The 22,833-nt window shown below is 41.0% G+C and overlaps 1 protein-coding gene across 7 annotated transcripts in view; it reads right to left on the bottom strand.

Moving 5' to 3' along the window:
• Pkhd1 (PKHD1 ciliary IPT domain containing fibrocystin/polyductin) overlaps window positions 1-22,833 on the bottom strand; it is a 440,341-nt gene that overhangs the window by 409,949 nt on the left and 7,559 nt on the right. For all 7 annotated transcript variants that reach the window (XR_013104680.1, XM_076915223.1, XM_076915219.1 and 4 more), the window contains 6 exons: window positions 15,787-15,895; window positions 10,942-10,999; window positions 6,073-6,151; window positions 4,373-4,447; window positions 3,102-3,166; window positions 867-906 (listed from right to left, as the gene is read on the bottom strand). Coding sequence is in view for 6 of the 7 variants with exons in the window: in XM_076915223.1 (XP_076771338.1) it covers window positions 867-906; window positions 3,102-3,166; window positions 4,373-4,447; window positions 6,073-6,151; window positions 10,942-10,999; window positions 15,787-15,895 (426 nt within the window). In the remaining variant the exon portion in view is untranslated. The remainder of the gene's footprint in view (window positions 1-866; window positions 907-3,101; window positions 3,167-4,372; window positions 4,448-6,072; window positions 6,152-10,941; window positions 11,000-15,786; window positions 15,896-22,833) is intronic.

Here is a 22,833-nt window from a genome sequence, read left to right as displayed (position 1 = left end):
ATGCATTTTTTATATAAATCACCTTCTCGAAAAGGAGTTCATAGAATAACCTCTAAATTTAATAATTTGGATGCCAGATCCTTTTGATAACCAAAAAGCAATATCAATAAATACAAGCTTGTTTTCTCATAGAAAAAAAAAATGATTGTATTGGAATAATCTCTATTTTGTGGGATGTCAGAAGTGTTAAATACAGCAGGAAAAGGAAATATGCCTAATACTGAGCTAATGTACACTAGACAGATAAGATAGATTCCTACAATAGATAAATGGACACAGTGTATTCCTACAATAGATAGATAAAATACATTACTACAATAGAGTAGATGAGTTTGGTTCTTGAGAATAGAGAAAGAGAAAACAAATATATACTTTGAGCTATATAGTCATATGTAATGTGTTGATATAATCACAATGAAATTAATATAAAACAATGAACGTACTTTGAAGGACCAAAACATCTACCAGAAAAATAAGTAAGGCACATACAGAAATCCAGAATCTTAATTTATCTGTGTCTCAAAAAAATGGTGAAATATGAATTCTTTCTCTCTTGAAAAGGGCAATTCTTATAAAGACACAACAGGTCTCTGGAAACTGTTACCCACAACACACTCATGACAGCTGCAGGGTCACTGCGCTTTAACGGAAGGACTAGTTCTTAAAATTCTGCATCATTCCAATGTTGAAACATCTGATACCCATAGGTCAGTCAGAAGACAATGTTCTCTCAAGTGAAAGAAATCCAGGAGGTATGAGAAGTTTGCTATATCCTACTGGGGTATAGTTGACATTACAAAGGTTTTAGGACGTACACCAGATATTATAGACAATACAAGGCAGATTTGTCTACCCCAGTTACTCACCTCCCTTTGTTAAATACTGAGAAACTAACATTCTGGGAACCTGAAACACAAAGAAACACACAGTAATCTAAGACTGTGCAGAACTCTCCTGGGTCAGGATATTGCTACCCTAGGCCCAAAACTCCAGTACCATCATTACTGTTCAATCCTGGAATTTCTTTCATGTTACCCAGGTAAATATTTCAGGGAATTAATACCATGACTTTTATGAAGAAATGGACATGGACACATGTATGGAAAGTAAAATGCTGGGCTTAGATTTAGATAAAGCATGATTTCAATCCTAACACACTGGTTGATATTATCAGTACAATCACTTGTAAAGTAAAATTACTGATTATAATAATTATGTTAGTTTTCATGGAAGTTGTTTGTATGGTGGTTTTTTTCTTTTTCCATTCTCATTTTTATTGGATATTTTATTTATTAACATTACAGATGTCATCCCCTTTCCCCATTTCCCCTCCGTATAACCCCCTATCTGATACTCCCTCTTCCTTTATGTTTTTATACCATTTTGATTACATGCATGTATTAAGGTGAGTTCTAGGTTGAGGGTCTAGAAATACAATAGATGCAAATAGTCAAGGAACAAGCAATACAATAAACACAGATAGTCAAAGAAAAAGCAAGGCATTAACCCAATTACGCGAACACTCCCGTGATCACTGTTTCTAAAGGCTTATCAGGATGACCAAAGTATCTGAGCCTACTTCTCTGTCTTAGCCCAAAGTCATTTTTATGTCTGAAGCCTACTTCCTTGTTCTAGCCTAAAATTTAGATTCCTGTCTGAAATTACTTTTTTGTTCTAGCCTAATATTTAGATTCCTGTCTGAGATTACTTCTTTGTTATAGCCTATGATTTAGATTCCTACCTGAAATTACTTCTTTGTTCTAGTCTAATATTAGATTCCTGCTTGAAGCCTACTTCCTTGTCCTTGGCCAATGCCATATTCCTGCCAAGCAGCCCATTTCCTTGTCCTTGGCCCATGTCAGTTTCTTGCCAAGCAGCCCCAAAGGCTCTCCACCTTTCTCCCTTTTGTATTTTGTTAACAAGACTGAGGCTGTCTTAGGTCATTCTGACAAGAATGCCTTTCTTACCTGTCATGGAATATGCATTATCAAAAGCAATGCACTTATGATGTCTTAGGTTGGTAAGGCTCTGTGCAGAATCTTACCTGTCTTTGGCTTTGCCAGCCTGTTAATTTAATAACTCTGTATGTCCATTTTCAGGTTCAAGCCATGTACTGCCAACATGTTGATGTTGTTAAAAATACGCTTTACCACGATGGGCAGGAATAAAAGTATTCCCAGGACAAGAAGGGCTACCTTGATCAAGCTACATATGCCATTCTTGAGGTTTGACCAAAATGGAAATACTGACCTCAGACCATGGATAATTTTATCAGCATTATTTGCAGTATCAAAGCTCAACAGAGCAGCATTCTTTAAATTTATAATCTCACTTTGCAAAGTTAACACACCCAGAGAGGTGTTAGAATTATGCCAAATATCCTACAGGTGTCTTTAAACTTTTTTCTAATTATAATGACAATCATTGTGAATTTCAAAAGTATGATATTTGTCATGACACTTGGGATGGCTCCTAACTCTTGAACCCTGAACCTCCTTCAGATGATTCAAATGGGTCATAGAGCATCATCCGTTGTTCTAGATACCTATATAAATCCTTTTGTATACTCAATATATTAGTAACATTTTTTTTTGCTAGATGGTTAACAAAAATAGTTGTCTTAACTCCTTGTGTCAATGCTATTGCAGAAGCAGTGGTGCTAACAATTAATGGAATTAAAGCTGTTATACCAGCAATAATCAACCTTGCTACCCTCTTGCTTCTGCTTAAAGCCTAACTCACTTCTTCCAGCACTTTCAAGCTTTTTTCAGTGAATCAAGATTTTTTTTTTTCTGGTTTTTCGAGATAGGGTTTCTCTGTGTAGCCTTGGCTGTCCTGGAACTCACTCTGTAGACCAGGCTGGCATCAAACTCAGAAATCTGCCGGCCTTTGCCTCCCAAGTGCTGGGATTAAAGGCGTGCACCACCACTGCCCTGCAAATCAAGATTTTCTAATACTCAGGTTGTGCTGTGTTTTTAGAAGTTATTTTGGTAACGGTTATTATTATTCACATGAAACCTTATAAGAAATGTGGTTTTGTCTTCCTTTCTGGATACCATAAAAGAAATTATTTTCTTTTAAATGACAGTCCTAAAACAGACCAATATAATCGCCTTCCACACGACACTGCACAGTCCCAAGGCCATGTTCCTCCTGGATGGGAAACCTGTGGGAAAAAGATACCAAAGTAAGAATAACCAAACAACTACTTACAATTCCCAGCTCATTGAAGAAAGTAATGCATAAAAGTCAAATTAGCCAGAGGAAACTGATACATACTGACGGTATCTATAGTAAGGTTATCCTCAGAATAACACTAACTGAAGTTGTCAATACACAAGCCCCATGGCAAATATATGGTGTGGCAAAGAAAATTTAACTTACTCCTAGTTTCTATTTAGTTTTCTCTTCCCAAAACTCTATTTTATGACAAGTATAATAAAATGTATCAAGAGACATGACCTAAAAACAGACAATCTCAGGTGAACTACAGGAAGACACTAGAAAGAAACTATAGCACAGAATTTGGCTCCACTAAAAACTCATCTAAAGAAGCCAGGCCATAGCACACAATTCTTGTTTAGCCTCAAAGCAAAGTTAATCCACCTAGTTGAAAGTGAATTAAGAATCCAGCCAAATTTTGACAATATGACCTAGAGCATGTATACACTTATTTCAAAACATTTCAGGGGGTGACTTGGTGTGGGCAAGACTACTCATAGCTAGTTCTTGATTAAGAGGGCCTGTCTCTTTGAATAGGGTTAGAAAGAGATTTAATATGACTTCAACACATCAAATTTGAGCATACCTGCATGTACATGTAAAACCTCACACATGCATGCCCACCTATAAGCATGCACATGCAAACATAAATACCAGAAACACATTAAAAAGAGAAAGAAAAAATGTTTCAAGCATTGTTTGCTTTCCTGGTCATTATAGTTGCAGTGGTTACTACTTGGGTTCTGAAGATTTTTTGATCATACAGAATTACAGGCCCAAGTCTCCTGTTTGCTCTCTGAGAAACCTTGTCTCATCTACAAAGAAAGAGTAATAACCACACATATCACTCTTACTGACTAACTTCAATGTAGCCTATTGGGCAAGCCTTGGTGTAGTGTTCACCTTTAGTTAAGTAGTGCCTACTTATTTTCTCAGAAGGTTTCAGATCCTCCTTTACTTTTTATCTTCCACTGATAACCAAGCCTTTCATCTTTTCCAATAAGCCTAAAGAGAGAAAACTGCTAGCCATGATTTCTGTTTTTGAAATGATGAATGTATGTATATGTGGTTGTCATGTGGAAGAAACTGAAAGCACAAACATTCACAAGAAAACAATAACAACAACAACAACCACAACAGAAATACTCACCAGCTTCCTGTATGCCTGTTTATAAGAGAACAAGGAGTAAGCCATTTGTCTGCTCCAGCTTCCAGGATCAATGGGCTGGATTGGAGAGAGAAAAAAAACCAGAAACAAAGACAAGAAGCAATAGTGTGGGTTCCCAGTAAACATGGCTGCCAAGAGTCAGAGTGTTATGAACTTTCTCCTCTGGCCCTACAGGGTACCGCTGCAGAGGTCAGTGAAGACTATAACTTTTCTGCCAGAGAACAGAGTCACCTTCGTGACTCATGCTTCTCCATGCACATGGAGCTTTTATAAACCCGTCCCCATATTGGCCATGCTTGGTCTGCACAGTTATTGTACAGTTTGTACCTTCACTGCCCCTTTTAAAAGTTGGATGCCAGGCTGAGGTTGATAGGTCTGTATAGTGATGATGGCACGTTGGCTAATGACGTACTTGGACTTTCGACCTCCAGTAGAAGTCTATTTTTAATTTAAGAAGAAAAAGAAGTAGATAATTTCTAATGGTAGAAATAGAGGGAAGAATTTTAAAAAATGGAGAAGCTATAGGAAATGCCCCTAAGACATTTGCTCAAGGGTGAAGAAAATTTAAACACTGTATATAGACACTATGCAATTGGTTAGATAGTGAGATACTGCTTCTTCTGCCTTAAAAATCCTCACTATAGTTACTGGACTTGTTGGGAGATAGTAGCTGCTATGGCTTCCCTTGAACTCTGGTCTTCCTCTCGTCAGCATGGATGATTTTATAGTAACATTTTATACTTCCAATGTATCATGTTCACATCTAATCACTCCAGAAAACATTACAAGCTGCACAGCTTTCAATTCCTGAGCTTATGTATCGTTCCCTGTTTGGTGACTGAGCCCATGGTTCCCTCTCATCCCACCAATAGAATTTAGGAATGAGCAGGTGGGAACTAAAAAGAACTAAAGAGAGGTTAGTGGACTTTTGTGTTTATGCATCACTTAAGAAAGAATTCACCCTCAGGGTGGAGAGAGGGAAGGGTAAGAACCAAATAGGAAAAGCCCATGGGTGTAGTTACAGTACAGTTCACACAGGGCCCAGTCTCTACTTGTCAGAGAAAGCAAGGAAGGAAAGAAGGAAGGAAGGAAGGAAGGAAGGAAGGAAGGAAGGAAGGAAGGAAGGAAGGAAGGGAGGAAGGGAGGGAGGAAGGAAAGAGAGGAAAGAAGCAGAAGGAAGAAAGAAAGGAAAGATGGGAAAGAAAGAAAGAAAGAAAGAAAGAAAGAAAGAAAGAAAGGATGAGGAAAGGAGGGAGGAAGGAAGGAAGGAAGAAAGGAAGGAAGGAAGGAAGGAAGGAAGGAAGGAAGGAAGGAAGGAAGGAAAGAGAGGAAAGAAGCAGAAGGAAGAAAGAAAGGAAAGATGGGAAAGAAAGAAAGAAAGAAAGAAAGAAAGAAAGAAAGAAAGAAAGAAAGAGGAAGGATGAGAAAGGGAGGGAGAAAGGAAGGAAGGAAAAAAGGAAGGAAGGAAGGAAGGAAGGAAGGAAGGAAGGAAGGAAGGAAGCAATCTGCCAGTTGTAATCACATTCACAAAGTAAAAGCTGAAATCTGGTGCACCAGGGACCATAAACTGCATAGAGAAAAATAGCAGTTCTGTGTCAAGAGCTTACAATTTGCTACTGAAGAGGAAGCTGGCCCCAGGATGCCATCTAGCACATAGGTAACACAGGAACAAACATGCTTACCTCTCCATGTAGTTCACATCAGGATCAAAAGTTTCCAGCTGGTCAGTGATGACCCAGCCATACACGTGCACTACTTCTCCTGTTTTAAGAAGAATCCAAAATGTAATGTGCTCAGCTCAAACTCCAAATGTATAACAAATTCTGTTTGTGTTTGACTTGTTACATATACCCAACAAGGCACAGGTACATAAAGTTAACATGTTTAATAAATGATATTAATGTAAAATAAGTGCTAGAAACCAGTGACCAGGGTTGTACACTAAAAAAGCTAAGATAATATAATACCTAAAAGCATTGATTGCACACAACTCAAGAATACAATAGTACTTGCCGTAGGCTGGAAAGAACCAGTGACAGAGAGGGCTAAGACCAGGTTGATCAATGACAACTATGTTCTAGTTAGATCAGGAAAATAAGTCCTGGCATTCTATTTCACAGTTAACTGACTTCAGATGTCAATGTACCATGTTTTAAAATCAAGAAGAAAGGATTCTGAGTATCTTCAAAAAAAAATAAGGGATATATTCAAGGAGACATATACATCTTTCAATATGAATGTTATACAGTGTATGCACACATTAAACACCATGTGGCATCCTATATCTAATATGTGTGTGTTTTATGTGTCATATCTCAACACTCATCAGAGAAACTTCTTTTGATAGTAGATGGGGATTAGCCCAGAGATTCACAACTGGACAACTTGCAAAGGGTAAGAGTTATGGAGTGCTTAGCTCTTTTGGGGGGGATATCCATGTCACACCCCCTCCCCGCGCCCCCCGACTCTAGAGTCATCGAGTAAGAGTGAGAGACAGGGATGATGAGTAGGAAACACCATTTTCCAGACACACCAGGGCAGCTGCACAAACAAGCTCACAGTGCTTGTGGTGGCCACACGCACAAAACCTGTGCAAGCTCAAAGCAGACAAATGCCAGCATGGAGTAAGGGAGGTTTTAGCATGAAACTCTACCCCTAGATACAGAGCTATTAGCAATTGACAGCTGCTGGGATGGGCGAGTCAATTTTTTTTAAAAGCATGGCTCCCAGTAAATCAATCATACTCCAATGGAAGGAAGGCCACACAACTAAGGGTATATGGGCATCACAAATTGGATTTGGTGTGTGTGTGTGTGTGTGTGTGTGTGTGTGTGTGTGTGTGTGTGTGTGAGAGAGAGAGAGAGAGAGAGAGAGAGAGAGAGAGAGAGAGAGAGAGAAATAAAAAGAGAACACAAAATTGCATAGGTAGGGAAGGAGGAAGTGGATCTGGAAAGAGCGGGACTAGAGGGTAAATGTGACCAAAATATATTGTATGAGAGTCTCAAAGAACTAATAAAAATGAGAAAAAATAAAAGCCATATGAAGAGGCCATGTCACACATTCTGATTCGTCTTCTGGGATCCTAAGTAGTTTCTGTAACTCTTAAGTACAAAAGATAAAAGTCCCTTGTGAGCCAAATGGACAGGAACTAAAAACAAGCAAGAGAGTTGGGGCTAAATTCTGGATATTTGACATATATTGTTCACTGAGCAAAGACAGGGCAATCCACATACAGTGTCATATACCTATAACCCCAGCTACTCACAATGTTCAGGCAGTAATATTATAAACTAGCTTTACAGATGAGAGAGCTATTTGTTAATCTAGTAAAACCACAAAACTTAAAAAAGGATGCCTCCAGGGTACTTGTGGTCACTGCATCCAGAAAACTTTTGAGTTTTTCCATAAGCAGTTAAAGCTGTTCCTCCTCCTCCTCCTCCTCCTTATCATCATCATCATCATCTATATGTTTTTGCATGCTGTTCTGTGTGTCATTAGTAAGAGGAGACTTTCATCTGCAGTCACTGCATGCCTAGCACTGACCCTTTCTGGTGGATGGAGAGAGACACTGTACCATCTTAAGGACTGAGATAAAGATCGTAGATTTTTCAGAAGGCTGGAACCTCAAATTTTCTGTTGCCGCTAAAAAAAAAATATCTATCTGGTGTTGACAAAGCCACCCTACTGGCTTCCCAGCTGTAGAGACTCAAGCTTTGTTATGTGACACTCGATTACAGAAATGAGAAGGTCCTGTGGGCTCTTTGGTTGTTTGTTTCTAAACAAAGAAGCCGACCAGAGGCTGACAAATGGGCAAAGTAGAACACAGTGCCAGGGGATTCTGCGTCACAGTGAAGGGCTGTTAAGCACATACAGAAATCCAACTACCCATAAAATAACACACCATCTCTTCTGTAGCCACCTCCTCCCATGTCCCTAGCTGCTACTCTGGGCAAGCTTTCCAAATGAAATGAGAGTAATTGTCCAGAAAGTGATTGTGGAGATGCAGCCGTGTGCATCCTGCCTCGAGGGACCAATCCGACAGGGCCTGCCACCAATCTCATCCCCCCGACCCTCAAGGTAGAAGAGATAGTGCAGAACTCCACCTCATCGAGACAAACCAGTTTGACAGACCTGGAGAGCATCTGACATCCCATTCACATCTCCCACAGCTCCTTATTCATCCCTCACCACAATAAGTTCTCTGCCACCTAAACTGGAGCTTTCTGCACACAGCAGCAGGAGCCCAGATGTCCGTGTGTAATTTCCACAGTGTGTATTCTTTTTCATAAAACATGATAGTGTCTCAGTTACTCGAACTAATGAAATGGGTTGTATTTGTGAAAGCCTCATGTCAATAAGACAGTGACAAATTCTTGTTCTTTAGAAGATCATTGAAATACACACATACACATGAAATACATTCTGTCTACACACACACACATACTTCAACATACCAACACTGTCTGTAACATAGATATTCATTCTGATTACATTAACCAGTCGATCACATCAAGACAATTAAATCGGGTTATGCATTCTGACAGAATCATACCTAAAAACCTAGCACCTTGGTCCGGGAAAGATTCCGTGAGTAAAAAACAAAAAAGTGCTCTCCGTTGAGCATGATGACCTGAGTTTCATCCCTGAACCAACTCCTGAAAGTTGTTCCCTGATCACTAAACACAAGCTATGTGGCACGTATACATATGTACATGGTATATACACTACACAGCACACATACATACACAAACTAATAATAAGTAAAGGGGTAAACGTAATAATTTTTTAAATTAGCAACTATGTTCATATATGTCTACCATACAAGAAATATAGAACAAATGAAATATCTGATATATGTATGTGTGTGTGTGTGTGTGTGTGTGTGTGTGTGTATAGAGAGAGAGATTTGCTAATAAAAAGATAGCAAAATACATCTTTTAAAATCTGTGTTTATTATTTTGTCCTAAAGAAGGCTGACAAAGCTACTGGACCTATTCCTCAGAGCATCCTCTTTTTCTATGTAAATCCCCTAACCTTACCCAGCCACCTCCTCTTCCACCCTCCAGGCTCTAATGAGCCAGTGTTTCATCCTTTCTGACCCTTTTGACTAAGACCAAGTACACATGTCCACGTATTTTTTAACTCATGAACAAATCCTCTCAATAAGCATCAGGGCTAATAGTATTCCGCATTGTATCCAGTACCAGTTTACACACTGCAAAATAGTTACATATGCAGGTTTATCTAAGTTCAGACCTCAACCACACTGCCTTTTATTGATATGACTTTACAGCAGTGCTTCTCAACCTGTGGGTAGTGACTCCTTTGGGAGATTCACGTCAGATATCCTGTATACCTTATTACATTACAATTCACAACAGTAGCAAAATTATAGTTATGTAGTAGCAATGGCATGATTTCATGGTTGGGGTCCACCACAACATGAGGAACTTGTATTAAAGGGTTGGGGCATTAGCAAAGTTGAGAACCACTGATTTAAACAAATACTTTGATCCCCAATACTTCGGGTTTTTTTTTTTTCTCCTCAGAATGAAAATAATATGAATAGTTCCTGTTGCTTCACCTTTTTGTGATCCTCAGATAACACATAGGAAGAATTAAGAATATAAGTAGACACACATTAGGGGCTCAATAAGTACTTCCTGGTATGACTGAGCTAAGAATAAACCAAGTGGTGGTGATTTCTATCTCCGCCAGTCTCCTGTCTCAACTCCTTTGGGTTTTGTTAGACTTTTAAAAAAATCATCTTCTGGGGGGGGGGGGGGGTGTCTGATGCTCTGATCCGCAATCTGTGGCATGAACGCTGAAGGTCCTGTTCCCCAGTTGGTTCTTGATCGATCAAAAAGGTGCCAGCGGCTAATGGCTGGAAGGAAGAGGCGGGGCTTTCAGGTTCCAGCAGGCAGGCAAGGAGACACAGAAGGAGGAAAAGGAATCAGCTGTGCTTCAAAGGGAGAGAGAGTCGCCAGCCATGTTGAGATCTTGGGTGGAGTGGCCATTGGACACCTCCCCAGGTAGAAGATTAGAAACACAACTAAGCTGAGGGCAGATACAGGGTGTTGAGCAAGGAGAAGATAACTGGACAACTAAGCTAAGGGCAGATTTATAGTGTTGAGCAACAAGTAAAGGAAAAGGCACGCTAGCCCTGGGAGGCTTAGACAAGGCCAGCTGCTGAGTTAAAACTGAGGGGTGTGTGTGTGTGTGTGTGTGTGTGTGTGTGTGTGTGTGTGTCTTTTATCCATGGATCCAAGGAAACCAGGGCAGTAGCTGGTAGCATGCCGGTAGTAGAAACCACATGCTACAATGTTTTAATTTTTTTGTTGTTGTTATCAGTAAAGCCAAAGAACAAAGGTATCTAAAGGGGAAAACAAACCAATTTAAAAAGAAACTAGAAGCTGAAACTTATTTTCAAAACAACATCAGATAGGAAGTTAAATCAGACTGCTTATAGAAAGCACACATTGGTAGAAGTGTCTACAATGGGCTTGGTAAAGAGATCCACGATTATTTATATTTAATAGAAGATTTCTTACCTGGAACTCCACTTGCTGGGTTAACATGATATAAAATAGGTGTCTGCTCCTTGGAAAACTGTTTAGAAAGTATTATCACACGTTAGCATTTCATTATAAATGACCACAACAGCCATAACTATTTCCTGTAAAGCATTAGTGGGAAGCAGAATGTGTGTCCCTAAAGACTGGACACCTACATCTTATCCTCATACTGTTTCCATAAAACAGGAGGGACAGGCATTATTGTGTTCCTCTATGAGGGACCTGATAGAGGCCACAACTCACTACTCTGTAACATACTGTTCAAATCTTGCAAGGCTATTCCCTACTTACCTGCCTGCCACTCCCAGGGACATATTTTACCAGAAACAAAAGTAGACAGGGCACCATCTAGAACCTCAGTCTTTTGATTCCATTGTTAAAATTTAATGTGAATCTTAAAGATTCACATTTACCTAGGAATGAATTAATATTTTTAAGCTGGAAGGAGTGTAGTTTAAATTATTGTCAAGTAGCAACTATATATAAAATAAGAAGTTGGATATACGTGAGTACAGCTAAAAGAAAAACAGAAGGTGCCTCCTTTGTGGGAAAGCATTCCAAAAAAAATGGGAAGGAGTATTGTTCTTCAAGAAGGAGGTCATGGCTATGACCATGGCTTAGTAAATAAAGCATTTGCCATGCAAGGATGAGGACCAGAGTTTGAATCTCCACAACCCACATAAAGTCAAATGCATCTGTTGTCATCCCAGTGTTCCTACAGTGAGATGGGAGGTGTGGACATGAGAATTTCTGAAAGTTCCTGAACAAACAACAAAGAGACCCTGATTCAAACAAGAGAGAAACCCAAGGTTCTCCTTTGACCCCCACATGTTCACCAAGGCCATTTGTGAGCATGTGCACATGCACACACACACACACACACACACACACACACACAGTGAACACCATTGATGGAGAAGTGGGAACGTGCTGAACCTACTCATAGAACCAGAAAACAACCTACTATGGCCTTTCTTTTTTTTTTTTTTAATTATCTCTAATCTTTTTTTTACAGTCCAATCATTATCCCCCTCCTGGTATGCCCTCTGACAGTTCCTCATCCCATTCCTCCTCCCCCTGTCTCCAAAAGGATGTCCCCCATTCCCCCTTCACACAACACCACACCACCAAGTCTCTCATATTCTGGGGTCTCAAGTCTCTCAAGGATTAGGTATGCCTTCTCTCACTGAGGCAAGATCAGGCAGACTCTGCTGTGTATGTGTCTGGAGCCTCAGACCAGCTCATGTATGCTGCCTGGCTGGTGGCTCAGTGTCTGAGAGACCTTGGGGTCCAGGTTAGTTGAAACTGCTGGTCCTCTCATGAGGTAGCCTTCCTCCTTACCTTCTTCTGGCCTTTCTCTAACTCAACCACAGAGGTTCCTGACTTCTGTCCATTGATTGGGTGTAAATATTTGCAGCTGTCTCAGTCGGCTGCTTGTTGGGCCTCTTGGAAGACAGCACTATGGCCCTTCTTAAAGCACAATACACATTAGCTTCAGCCTTCACAAAGAAGAAACAGTGCCTACTGCCAGTGCACATGCTTTCCTCTGCCTAGCCTGAAATGTCAGAGACATTTGAATTCCTGTCTATACATCTAATAGCCTTTTTTTTTTTTTTTTTTTTTTTTTTTTTTGGTTTTTCGAGACAGGGTTTCTCTGTGTAAGCCTGGCTGTCCTGAAACTCACTCTGTAGAAATCCACCTGTCTCTACCTCCCAAGTGCTGGGATTAAAAGCATGCGACACCACTGCCTGGGTAATAGCCCATTCATGACTGGTGTCATGCTTGGCCCAGGGAGTGGCACTATTTGGAGGTGTGGCCTTGTTGGAATAGGTCTGTCACTGTGGGTGTGGGCTTAAAGACCCTCATCCTAGCTGCCTGTAAGTCAGTATTCTGCTAGCATCCTTCAGATGAAGATGTAGAACTCTCAGCTCCTCCTGCATCATGCCTGCCTGGATGGCGCCATGTTCCCACCTTGATGATGGTCATGGTGTCTGTTCACAGCAGTAAAACCCTAACTAAGACAACTGGTGTACTGATGAGAAGGGAAGGGAGAATGAGATGATTCAGAAAGCCCATCTCACCTACAGGCATCTCGGTAATGGTAAGAGTCGATGTCTTCACTAGGACATCATATCAGGCTACATGAGAAAATGGAGATACATAAAAACTGGGGTGGACTGACCAGGCCAAGGTTTGACCCATGAGTTAATGTCTCGTCCAGAAGACTTAGTCACTTCTGGTCTTACTAGGTGCCTAGACGGCTCCATTTCTCAACAATCTACTATGCTGCTTCCCTTTTACAAAACAAACTGCAGCAAACTATTTTGTTTGAGCTACATCCAGCTCCCCGGGAGTCCAAATTCCCAAGGAGACTATTACCAGAAAATAACCATGGTTAATCAACAGCCCTAATCAGGCATTGAGAATGAACAGGCTTTTTAGCCAAGCTGATAGTGGCCTGTTGGGTGTGGAGTTTAAGTATTGATGCACACAGCAGTACTTTCTGTCATCAAGGCCATTTTCTTCATTCTCTCCAGGAAAAAGTTAGAAACTAGTTCACAGAAAATATGCACAGTTGGGGAGGAGGTCCAGATATGACTACTGTGCTTCATAGATTAAGAGCTGGCTGTGATCTCCACAGAAGATAAAGATTAATGCAGTTCCACACATAATGCCGAACAATTCAGTCCCAGCTCTGGCCTCCAACCCAATGACTGTAATCTGCTTTTCATCTCCCACGGGGAGGCCCTTCTGACAAAAGTGACTTCCACTGGAATCTTAGAGAAGTGGTTATTGCCCTCTCTTGCACTCATTAAAAACTGAGGCAGATGGAACAATCAACTTCAAAGCATATAGTGTAGCATACCTCTAGGTTTCCAACTTGAAATATAAGCTCTATTGTGCCATCTGCCACTCTTTAAGAAGCTAGTGGAGATATATAGATTTATTTATTGCTTCTCCCTGACACATACTCCTCAAAGAGCGCTGGGGTATACTCGGGGTTAAAGTCTTCACTTGTGAATCTTTCTGTATTCATATAACATAAAATGGTACTTTTTCTAAGAGAAACAGGCCTCTGGTCACCCACCAGGCTGGAGACAGAATAGTGAGAAATTAATGAGCTTCCAAAGCAGGGTTCCTACATGCTGGTCCTTGACCCCCGTGGGGTTAGCAATAGCAAGATGGGAAGGTAGGTGGGCCAGAGAGAGTGGCATAAAACATCGGATTAGAATGATAAAGTCATAGCCGCCAGCTGCTTGATAAACCTTCTGTGAGTTCTTCAGACTTGTCAGTGCCCACAGCAGGCTCTTTGGAGTGGGCCAGCAAGATGGAATTAATTTTTAATACCCATGGTTCCCTTAGTCCCAGTTGCAGAGCAGAAAAGCATGCTGTATTTTCCTTCACTTGAATGCCTCTCATTAACTGCATCCCCTGGTGATAGTTCATCAACTCACCAAGTTAGTGGAGCCATTCATGGACTTGTTTCCTTTAATGTGCAATTGCAGAAAGTGGAACCCCCCCCAACCTCTGTCCTCACTGATCTTTATAATAAGTAGGAAACTTACTCCCTGGGTGAAGGGAGCTTGGTGATTCAGGGGTACTCAGATATTTTCCATCTGTAATGGTCCCTGAGCCAGGGCAGAGCTGTGATACGCCTCTTAACAAGAAAGAATTTGTTGCTTTTTTTTTTTTGCTACCTACATACAGAGACAAAATTTCAGACAATAATATTCTCTCAGACTGAGCAGCAAAATATTATTTGTGATTGGACAACAAATCACCAGATTCAAAAAATCAGTGCCTATATAATGGTATTGAAGTTGAGTTTAGGGTGGTGGTGTCTTAAGTCTAAAAACTGCCTTAGTTAATGACTCAGTTCTATTGTATATAGCTCTGAGGTCTTTTCCACCAGGATCACTCCTGGAGCACCACATTTCATGAGAGCCTGGCAGAAGGGATTTCTCTTTTACAGATCATTTTGCCATAAAGCTAAATGAATCTTAGGCTGAACCCAACATAAAAATAAGCCCAGTCTAAGGGTTAAGAGTCTAAATTAAATAAGATCAGATATTACCCTAAAGGAAACTGTTCTCAGTCTTGCCATCTCTCCTTCTTGTTCTATCTGACCTCAAAAGAGAATTCCAGCAACAAACATGCTTCCAGACAAGTGTCAGAAAGGGCAGCAAACACAAGCTGGAGTTATCACAGAGAAAGGAGCTCCAGCTAAGGAAATGCCTTGGTAAGATCCAGCTGGAAGGCATTTTTCTCAATTAGTGATCAAGGGTGGGAGGGCCCACTTTGGGTGATGCCATCCCTGGGCTGGTAGTCCTGGGTTCTATAAGAAAGCAAACTGAGCAAGCCAGGGGAAACAAGCCAGTAAATAACATCCCTCCATGACCTCTGCATCATCTCATGCTTCCTGACCTGCTTGAGTTCCAGTCCTGACTTTCCTGACACTTGTCCACAAAAGTGATGTCTGTGGCTCCTCTGTGAGCTTCAGGTTCCCTGAGGTTTCACAGTCACATGAGGGTTCAAATCCTGACTCTGTCACTTATTGCCTGGGTGATGTGGCAAGCAGACTAGATGGCTTTGGGAGTATTGTACTTCACAATATACATAAGACACTTGGCTAAGCCTAATATACAAGGACTCAGTGTTTATCTTTCATAGGTAAACCCCTTAGAGAGAGGAGCCCCAGCATTCTCTCCATAACTCTTTCTCCTTATTAAAGAAAACATGGGTTGACTCATAACTTGCTATTTGTAACACAGCATACTCTCTGACCAGTTAAACACACATTCCTCTATCCTGAGAACCCACCTTGAAAGTACAGCTGTCTAGTGATTTCAGACAAGGGCTGCCTAGCATTTGTTCCCCAGAGCGGATCTCCAGAGAGTACAGACCTGCGTGTGCTTCTGATGGAAGAGACCTGGGGACAGAAAGCGGAAATATTTATGAATAAAAAACCAGGAGTTCTGTAGGAAGCCGCTGTTAACGGTGGTATAATCTGCCATCCCAAGATGGCGCTGGCCTCGTGTCTTCTCCAGAAGTAAACAATTAACTGCGCAGTTGCAAAAGGCAAAAGGCGCGCCAAAGTCACTGGCCAATCCCGAGGCATAATATTGGGTGGTGAGCAAACAGCCAATCAGAAGTGAATACGTCACTCTAGGCTGTATTTAAGCTAGGCCCCTTCCGCGTCTCAGCCCTTCCGCGTTTTCCACATTTGCTGATACAGAGTAAAGCCTCGTTTTGCAGTAACTACCCGAATACTGTCTCTCGTGTTTCTCTTCCACGGGCGTGGGGCAACACAGGAGGCGCGTGTTATATCTGGCGCCGAGAACCCGGGAATTTCAAGGCGTGCGGAAGGCCCCGGAGACTTGAAGAGGGTTAAAAGACTGCAGGTTTCGAGGTATACCTTTGGAAGATATGCCTGGGGTGGCGTTTGTGGCAAGCGGATTTAAACTCACCGCTGCCGCTCCACTAGCTAGCCTCTTGCTTGCATTGCATTTGTTTTTAACTTATGTGTGTTGTGAGAAAAGGGGCCACTCTAGCATACCAGAACCAGGGTGTGTTAGCCGGCAACAGGCAAAAAGGCCTGGTCATAGAATAGGGTGTTCAAAGGGAGCAAGGACTGCTGCAGAGTCCATTAAGCTTGAGAAACCTCCACGGGCGGGTGGAGGGAGATCGGAGGAAAAAAAGATCCTCCTTTATGACAGAATCTTTGGGGAAGTGTCTGCACTCTGCTACCTGTGGCAGCTTGCAACAAGGCAGAGGCAGAACAAGGGAGCGTGGTGCGAAAGGCAGACAGAGGAGAGAGATAGTCTGCCCTGGAAAGCGCGGCGGACACACGGGGAGTGCCCCGAGGCTTAGAGCAGGCAATGCCAGTGATGGAACAGATGATTTTTGAGGATGCCGCGGCTGAATGCCATGCAGCCGTTGTCCCTCTTGGGAACGGGAGGCTGCGGGATTGGCTGGGGGCTTGCTGTGGCCCGGGGAGGGGGGCTGTTTGTGCTTATTCCACAGGTGAAAACAATTTAATTTGGATCCCTACGCAGCTGGTGCAGATTGTGAAGAATGAAGCTAGGTTGCAAGATTACAGCTCTGAGTCTCCTGATACTGAAGTTCCATTTGGCGATAAGTATACCGCTGTGGGCCATAGTCAGATCTTGAACTGTTCTCTTGCCAGTGTATTCAAATGCTGAAGTACTGCCTAGTTCAAAGCTATAGAGAGTTACTTGGTTGCCCTGGCCTCAGGCGCATCTGCCGAAAGCCTAGGTCATAAATGCTACAAGCTTTCCATTAGATTTTACACTTTGTTTTGTGGCAGCAAACTTTATAACATAAAGGTAATCCACTTGGTGTTAATTTGAGAAAAAATAGATTGCTTACATCACTAAAGATTGGTTTTTTGGTTTGCCTATGTTTATAGAAAAAAGATACAACACGTGTCTTTTAAGGTTTACAGTTTAAATTTAAGGTTTTAAGCTAAAACCAAAACCACACAATTTGGCGTAGCCAAGCCTCAGAGCAGGCAGAGGGAGGTTAAGTGCATTTACATTTGAATTAAGAAAAGCAGACTGAACTACAGAAGCCCAGGTGCTAAGCTCCTTTTGTTCTCAGTCTTCAGACCAGATCCTAGTAATGTGCTTACGGAGATTTCTGTGTTTCTTGTGAGAAGAGAGATAAATCTAAGACTCAAAGATTTTACAACAGTCTGTGGGCTAAAGGTTATGATTGTGCTGCAGAAATTAAAATTATGCCTGCTTCCCTCCATGAATATAGCTGTGTCTGCTGATAGAGTATGGTTCAGGTTGTTTTATTTCCTCTGTATTTGGAGTTGTTGAGGATGAGATGCTTTGGATTCCTTTAATGTGTATAACAATTGTTAGAGAATAAGATTGGCTTTTATCCGATATTCTCATGGGACTAAAAAGATTGGTTATTAAATTAATCCAAAATAAAGTTCAAATTTAAGATTTATACAGCCTAACTTGCCTTCTCCAGCTGCCATTTCAATAAATGCTTATATAAAAGATGTTTTATACCATCCCTTTACATTTCTGATAAAGGTGAGAGATTTACAATTAGTAAATTTATTCATAATTTTTAAGAGCGATATTTGTTAGAAATAATTGCTTCAGAAAATGGTTAATTGTTTTACATTATATATATATAAATATTGTTATTGCTTTAATACAAAAAAGGAAGAGGTTAAATCTTTTGGTGTGTATTATTCATTGTGTGATACTTTATTAGTGGATTTCTCTAAGGAAATTTTTTCTGCAAGCTATTGCTCCAATATAACGAGCTTTAAAATTTTTTTAGGGTACTTGTTACTTCAAAAAAGATTCAAAGACAGTGTCTTTCAATATTGGAGACAAGCTGGGGCTAGAAAAAGAGCTCAGCCATTAAAGGCTGGACTTAATTTAAAATATAAAGGCTGAACTCCCAGCAACCACATGGTAGCTCACAACCATTTGTGGTGGGGATCTAGCGCCATCTTCTGGCTTGTGAGTGTACATGCAAAAGAAAATGGTTTACTTTTAATCTTGATTTGCTCTTAGTGATTTTTAAAAGTTGTTAAGAGATATTATTTGGCTAAAACCTCATTTTAAGCTTACCATAAGAGGATTTAAACCTCTGTTTAATGTTTTCAAAGGGATGTAAGTCCTAAATTAAATCATATATATATTTTCTTGAATTTACCCTGCTTCAACACAATTAAATTATGTGTTGTAGCCACTGTTTAAAATGTTAAAAAAGGGTGTATCTGCCTTTGTCTTATTGAATGATATATTTCATAAAGTGCAGAATGTTTCCGCTACAAGATTTAATATCTCTAGCCATTTGAATAACATTAAAATTAGTAAAGTGTTTAGGAATGCATCTGCACAACCAGTGTCAGTGTGTGTAGACCCTCCATTTTTCTTTATGTTATCCAACTTTCAGAATAATTCTGATGTCTTGGATTGTAAGAATGTTACATGCTTTTTAGCACAAGGCTAGAATGGATCACTAGACCTAGCATTGGTTGTGCATGTGCCTACCTTTGTGCCCATCCCAGTACATCATTATTGAGACTTAAAAGAGACTTTGGTCAATCAGAGAGTTGATTGGCTCCAAGCCCATGTGGAGCAGCTCATGGATGTGGTTCAAATAAGCTGAGTGTCAGCAACCCCACATCCAGGTATTACACCTCTGAGATTTGTGAATGATACATTTACTCAAAGCCATAATCTTTCTGCTTATTTAAAAGGAAAGTGGAATGGGAAGTTGGACCAGGTGCAACACCAATTGCAGATCCAGATTTCGAGCCTTGTTGGAACACGAGTGAAACCTGTTTCCCCTGGAGATTTTACTTCTTGAATTTCTTCTGCCTTTTCTTTCTTTCTTTCTAAAAGGGAAGGTAGGCCTGTTTTGATACAGCCCTATGATGTGGATTCGTGTTCATGGAGGGTTGGTCTGTAAGCTCAGAGCCCAACAAAAACGTGACAAGGCCGCTTTAAGCCCAAGCACTCGCAGCCTTGGAGCAAGCATCTCTCCCTGAAATTTGACTATCTAGGCTAAGAAAGTAGCCGATGACTGAGACCCTCAGTTGATGCACCCCAAGGGTTCAGCCCATTGCACTGGGTCGATGAGAGGTCTAAGTCCAGCCAGCCCTTGCCTAAATAGCTGTGGTACCTAAATAGTAGGTTGACAGCCCTTGCACTCCTGGGAGCTATACTCCATTGCACAGGGACGGGTGTCAATTCCTCTTTACATCCCCTTAGCCCTTGCACCCAGAGGACTTGTTTCCATCGCACCTGGAAGGGTAAGGGAAAATCTTCGGGCTATAAGCTCTTGATCGCTTATTCCCCCAAGATGGAGTTTGCTTGATCGGGTTTGAGTTCAAATCTTGATTGGTACTGCGTTTGATAGGCAAAAGGCTGTTTCATATTAATAATTTAAACAGGGAGAGATGTAGGAAGCCTCTGTTAACAGTGGTATAATCTGCCATCCCAAGATGGCGCTGGCCTCGTGTCTTCTCCAGAAGTAAACAATTAACTGCGCAGTTGCAAAAGGCAAAAGGTGCGCCAAAGTCACTGGCCAATCCCGAGGTATAATATTGGGTGGTGAGCGAACAGCCAATCAGAAGTGAATACATCACTCTAGGCTGTATTTAAGCTAGGCCCCTTCCACGTCTCAGTCCTTCCGCGTTTTCCACGTTTGCTGATACAGAGTAAAGCCTCGTTTTGCAGTAACTACCCGAATACTGTCTCTCGTGTTTCTCTTCCACGGGCGTGGGGCGACACAGGAGGTGAGAGTTATAGAGTTCCCACTTGACCACTTCACACTTCCTGCCTGTGTTTGTAACGTGGAGCTGAGTAAACATCTCTATAGTTCACCCTTCACCACCTAAATCTCCTGCTCACAATAACTCCACTTTAAAGCTGAGTCCTCCCCAGGAGAGATTGTACTGCTGCTACCACTACTAGTACCACCTCTTCTTCATCATCTTCATCTTCTTCTTCATCTTCACATCTTCATCTTTATCTCCTCCTTCTCCTCCTTCTCCTTCTTGTAAGTCCTTTAAACTTAATTTAAAATGTCCTACTTCTCAGAATTATAGACTCATAGGACTTGAAGAGCATAAGACTAGCACTTTAAAAAAGCAAATATGAATACACTCAAGGACCTTAAAGAGGAGATAAACAAATCTCTTAATGGAGTCTATGAAAATTCAAAGAACCTGTGGACTGGAGTAATGACAACAGTTCAAGATGTGAAAGTAGAAACAGAATTACTAAGGAAAACCCAAACTGAAAGAAAACTGGAAAGGAAACCTAGTCGCATATAAAAGCAGAACTATTAGAATAGCACCTGACTTCCCAGTGGAGACTCTGAAAGCCAGAAGGGCCTGGACATATATTCAAAAAACTCTTAGACATGACAGATGACAGTCCAGACTACTATACCGAGCAAAACTACCAATCACAATAGACAGAGGAAGAAAAACACTCAACAATAAAATGAAATTTTCAGTCCAGCCCTACAATGTGACTAGAAGGAAACTTTCAGTCTGAAGATGTCAACTCCACCCAAGAAAACACATGGAATAAGTAATCCCAGAATAGTATTTCAAATGATGGGAAGAAACTTAGAATATAACCAATTTCAAGAATCAATAAATGCTGCTCATTGATAACGCTCCGTATTTATGGTCTCAAGTTTCCAAGAAAAAGACACAGACTAATGTACTGGATTAGAAAACCGAATCCACCTTTCTGCTGCATCCAAGAAACGTACCTTATTGTTGAAGATAGACATCACCTCAGAGTAAAAAGATAAAAGAAGCAAATAGACCCAAGAAGCACAGGTGTGGCCACAGTAATATTTGACAGAGTAGGTTTCAAACCAAAGCTAGTTAGAAGAGATTAGAAGAGAGAGGAAAGAATAATACACACCTGTCAAAGGGAAAATTCACCAAGAGGATATTGTAACTCTAAATTGTTATGCACCAAACACAGTGGTACTCAGGTTCATAAAAGAAATTATATGACAGCTAAAATGACGGTGGTAGTGAGAGACTTCAATACCCCACTCTCGCCAATAGACATCCTGACTCATCCAACAGAGAGACCAGACTCTGACCCATAGACAGTTCATCTAGACAAAACCTTAACAAAGAAAACGCTAGAGTTAAATAACATCATAAAACAAACGGACCTAGCACCTATTTACAGAACATTTCGCCCAAACACAGAAGAATATACTTTCTTCTCAGCAGCTCATGGATTGTTTCTTCAATGCTGACTACGTACTTGCACACAAAGCATGACTCAACAGTTATAAGAAAATTCAAATTATATCCTGCATTCCCGTATGACGACCATGAATTAAAGCTGAATATCAACAACAACCGAAAGAGTGTATACGAATCTACAGAAACTGAGTAACTCACTACTGATTGAAAATGGGCCAAGCTAGAAATCAAGAAGGAAATTCAGAACTTTTTAGAATTGACCAGGAGCCAAAACACAACATACCTAAACCTATGGGACACAATGAAAAGGCATGCTAAGAGGCAAGTGCACAGAGCACTGAGAGCTTACATTTAAATATTGGAGAGATCTCATGTTAGTAACTTACTAGCACATCTGAAAGTTCTAGGACAGAAGGGAAAAAAACGACACCCAAAAAGAGTAGACGGCAAGAAATAAATAGAATCCTTTTTTTTAAGTCACAGAGGAGTTAATAATTAATTATTTGTGTATGAATAGATCCCTTTCCCTCCTTTCTCTTGATTGATTTGACTCTATTCCCTGACCCCCTCTCCCATATACAGCCATCTTCCTTTTGGTTGGGATTAGTTCCTGACTTCATAGCACCACAAATACAAAAAGGAAAGGTGAAAATGTATGCATGGTTCCCCCTGTGACAAGGTAAAGGATGACGCTTCTCATTTATTGATTGTTCATGCCGAGGTCTTTATCGGACTGAGCGCAGCAACCCCAACGGAGGAGTTAAAGGACTGAAGGAGCTGCATGTGTAACAGAGGATGGCATTGTAGGGCATCCCTGGGAGGGGAGCCTCTTAGTCCTGGAAGACCAAGACCCAGCATAAGGGGATGCTAGGGCGCTGAGGTGGGAGTGAGTGGGTGGGGGAGCACCTTCATAGAGTCAGGGGGAGGGGTGGGGGGTTGTAGAGGAGAAAGTGGGAAGACGGATAACCTTTGAAATGTAAATAAATAAAATAACCACTAAATTTTTTTTTTTAAAAAAAGAACGATTGTCAGAGTCTGCTATGGGATTGTGTCTACTAGTAATGTCAGAAGCTGCACCCATAAAGTCTCACCAACATGACTACCCAAACTGAGCTGGACAGACA

Source organism: Arvicanthis niloticus, chromosome 17 (genome assembly GCF_011762505.2).
Source record: "Arvicanthis niloticus isolate mArvNil1 chromosome 17, mArvNil1.pat.X, whole genome shotgun sequence".
Classification (NCBI taxonomy): domain Eukaryota; kingdom Metazoa; phylum Chordata; class Mammalia; order Rodentia; family Muridae; genus Arvicanthis; species Arvicanthis niloticus.
This window is presented reverse-complemented; position numbering and strand designations above follow the sequence as displayed.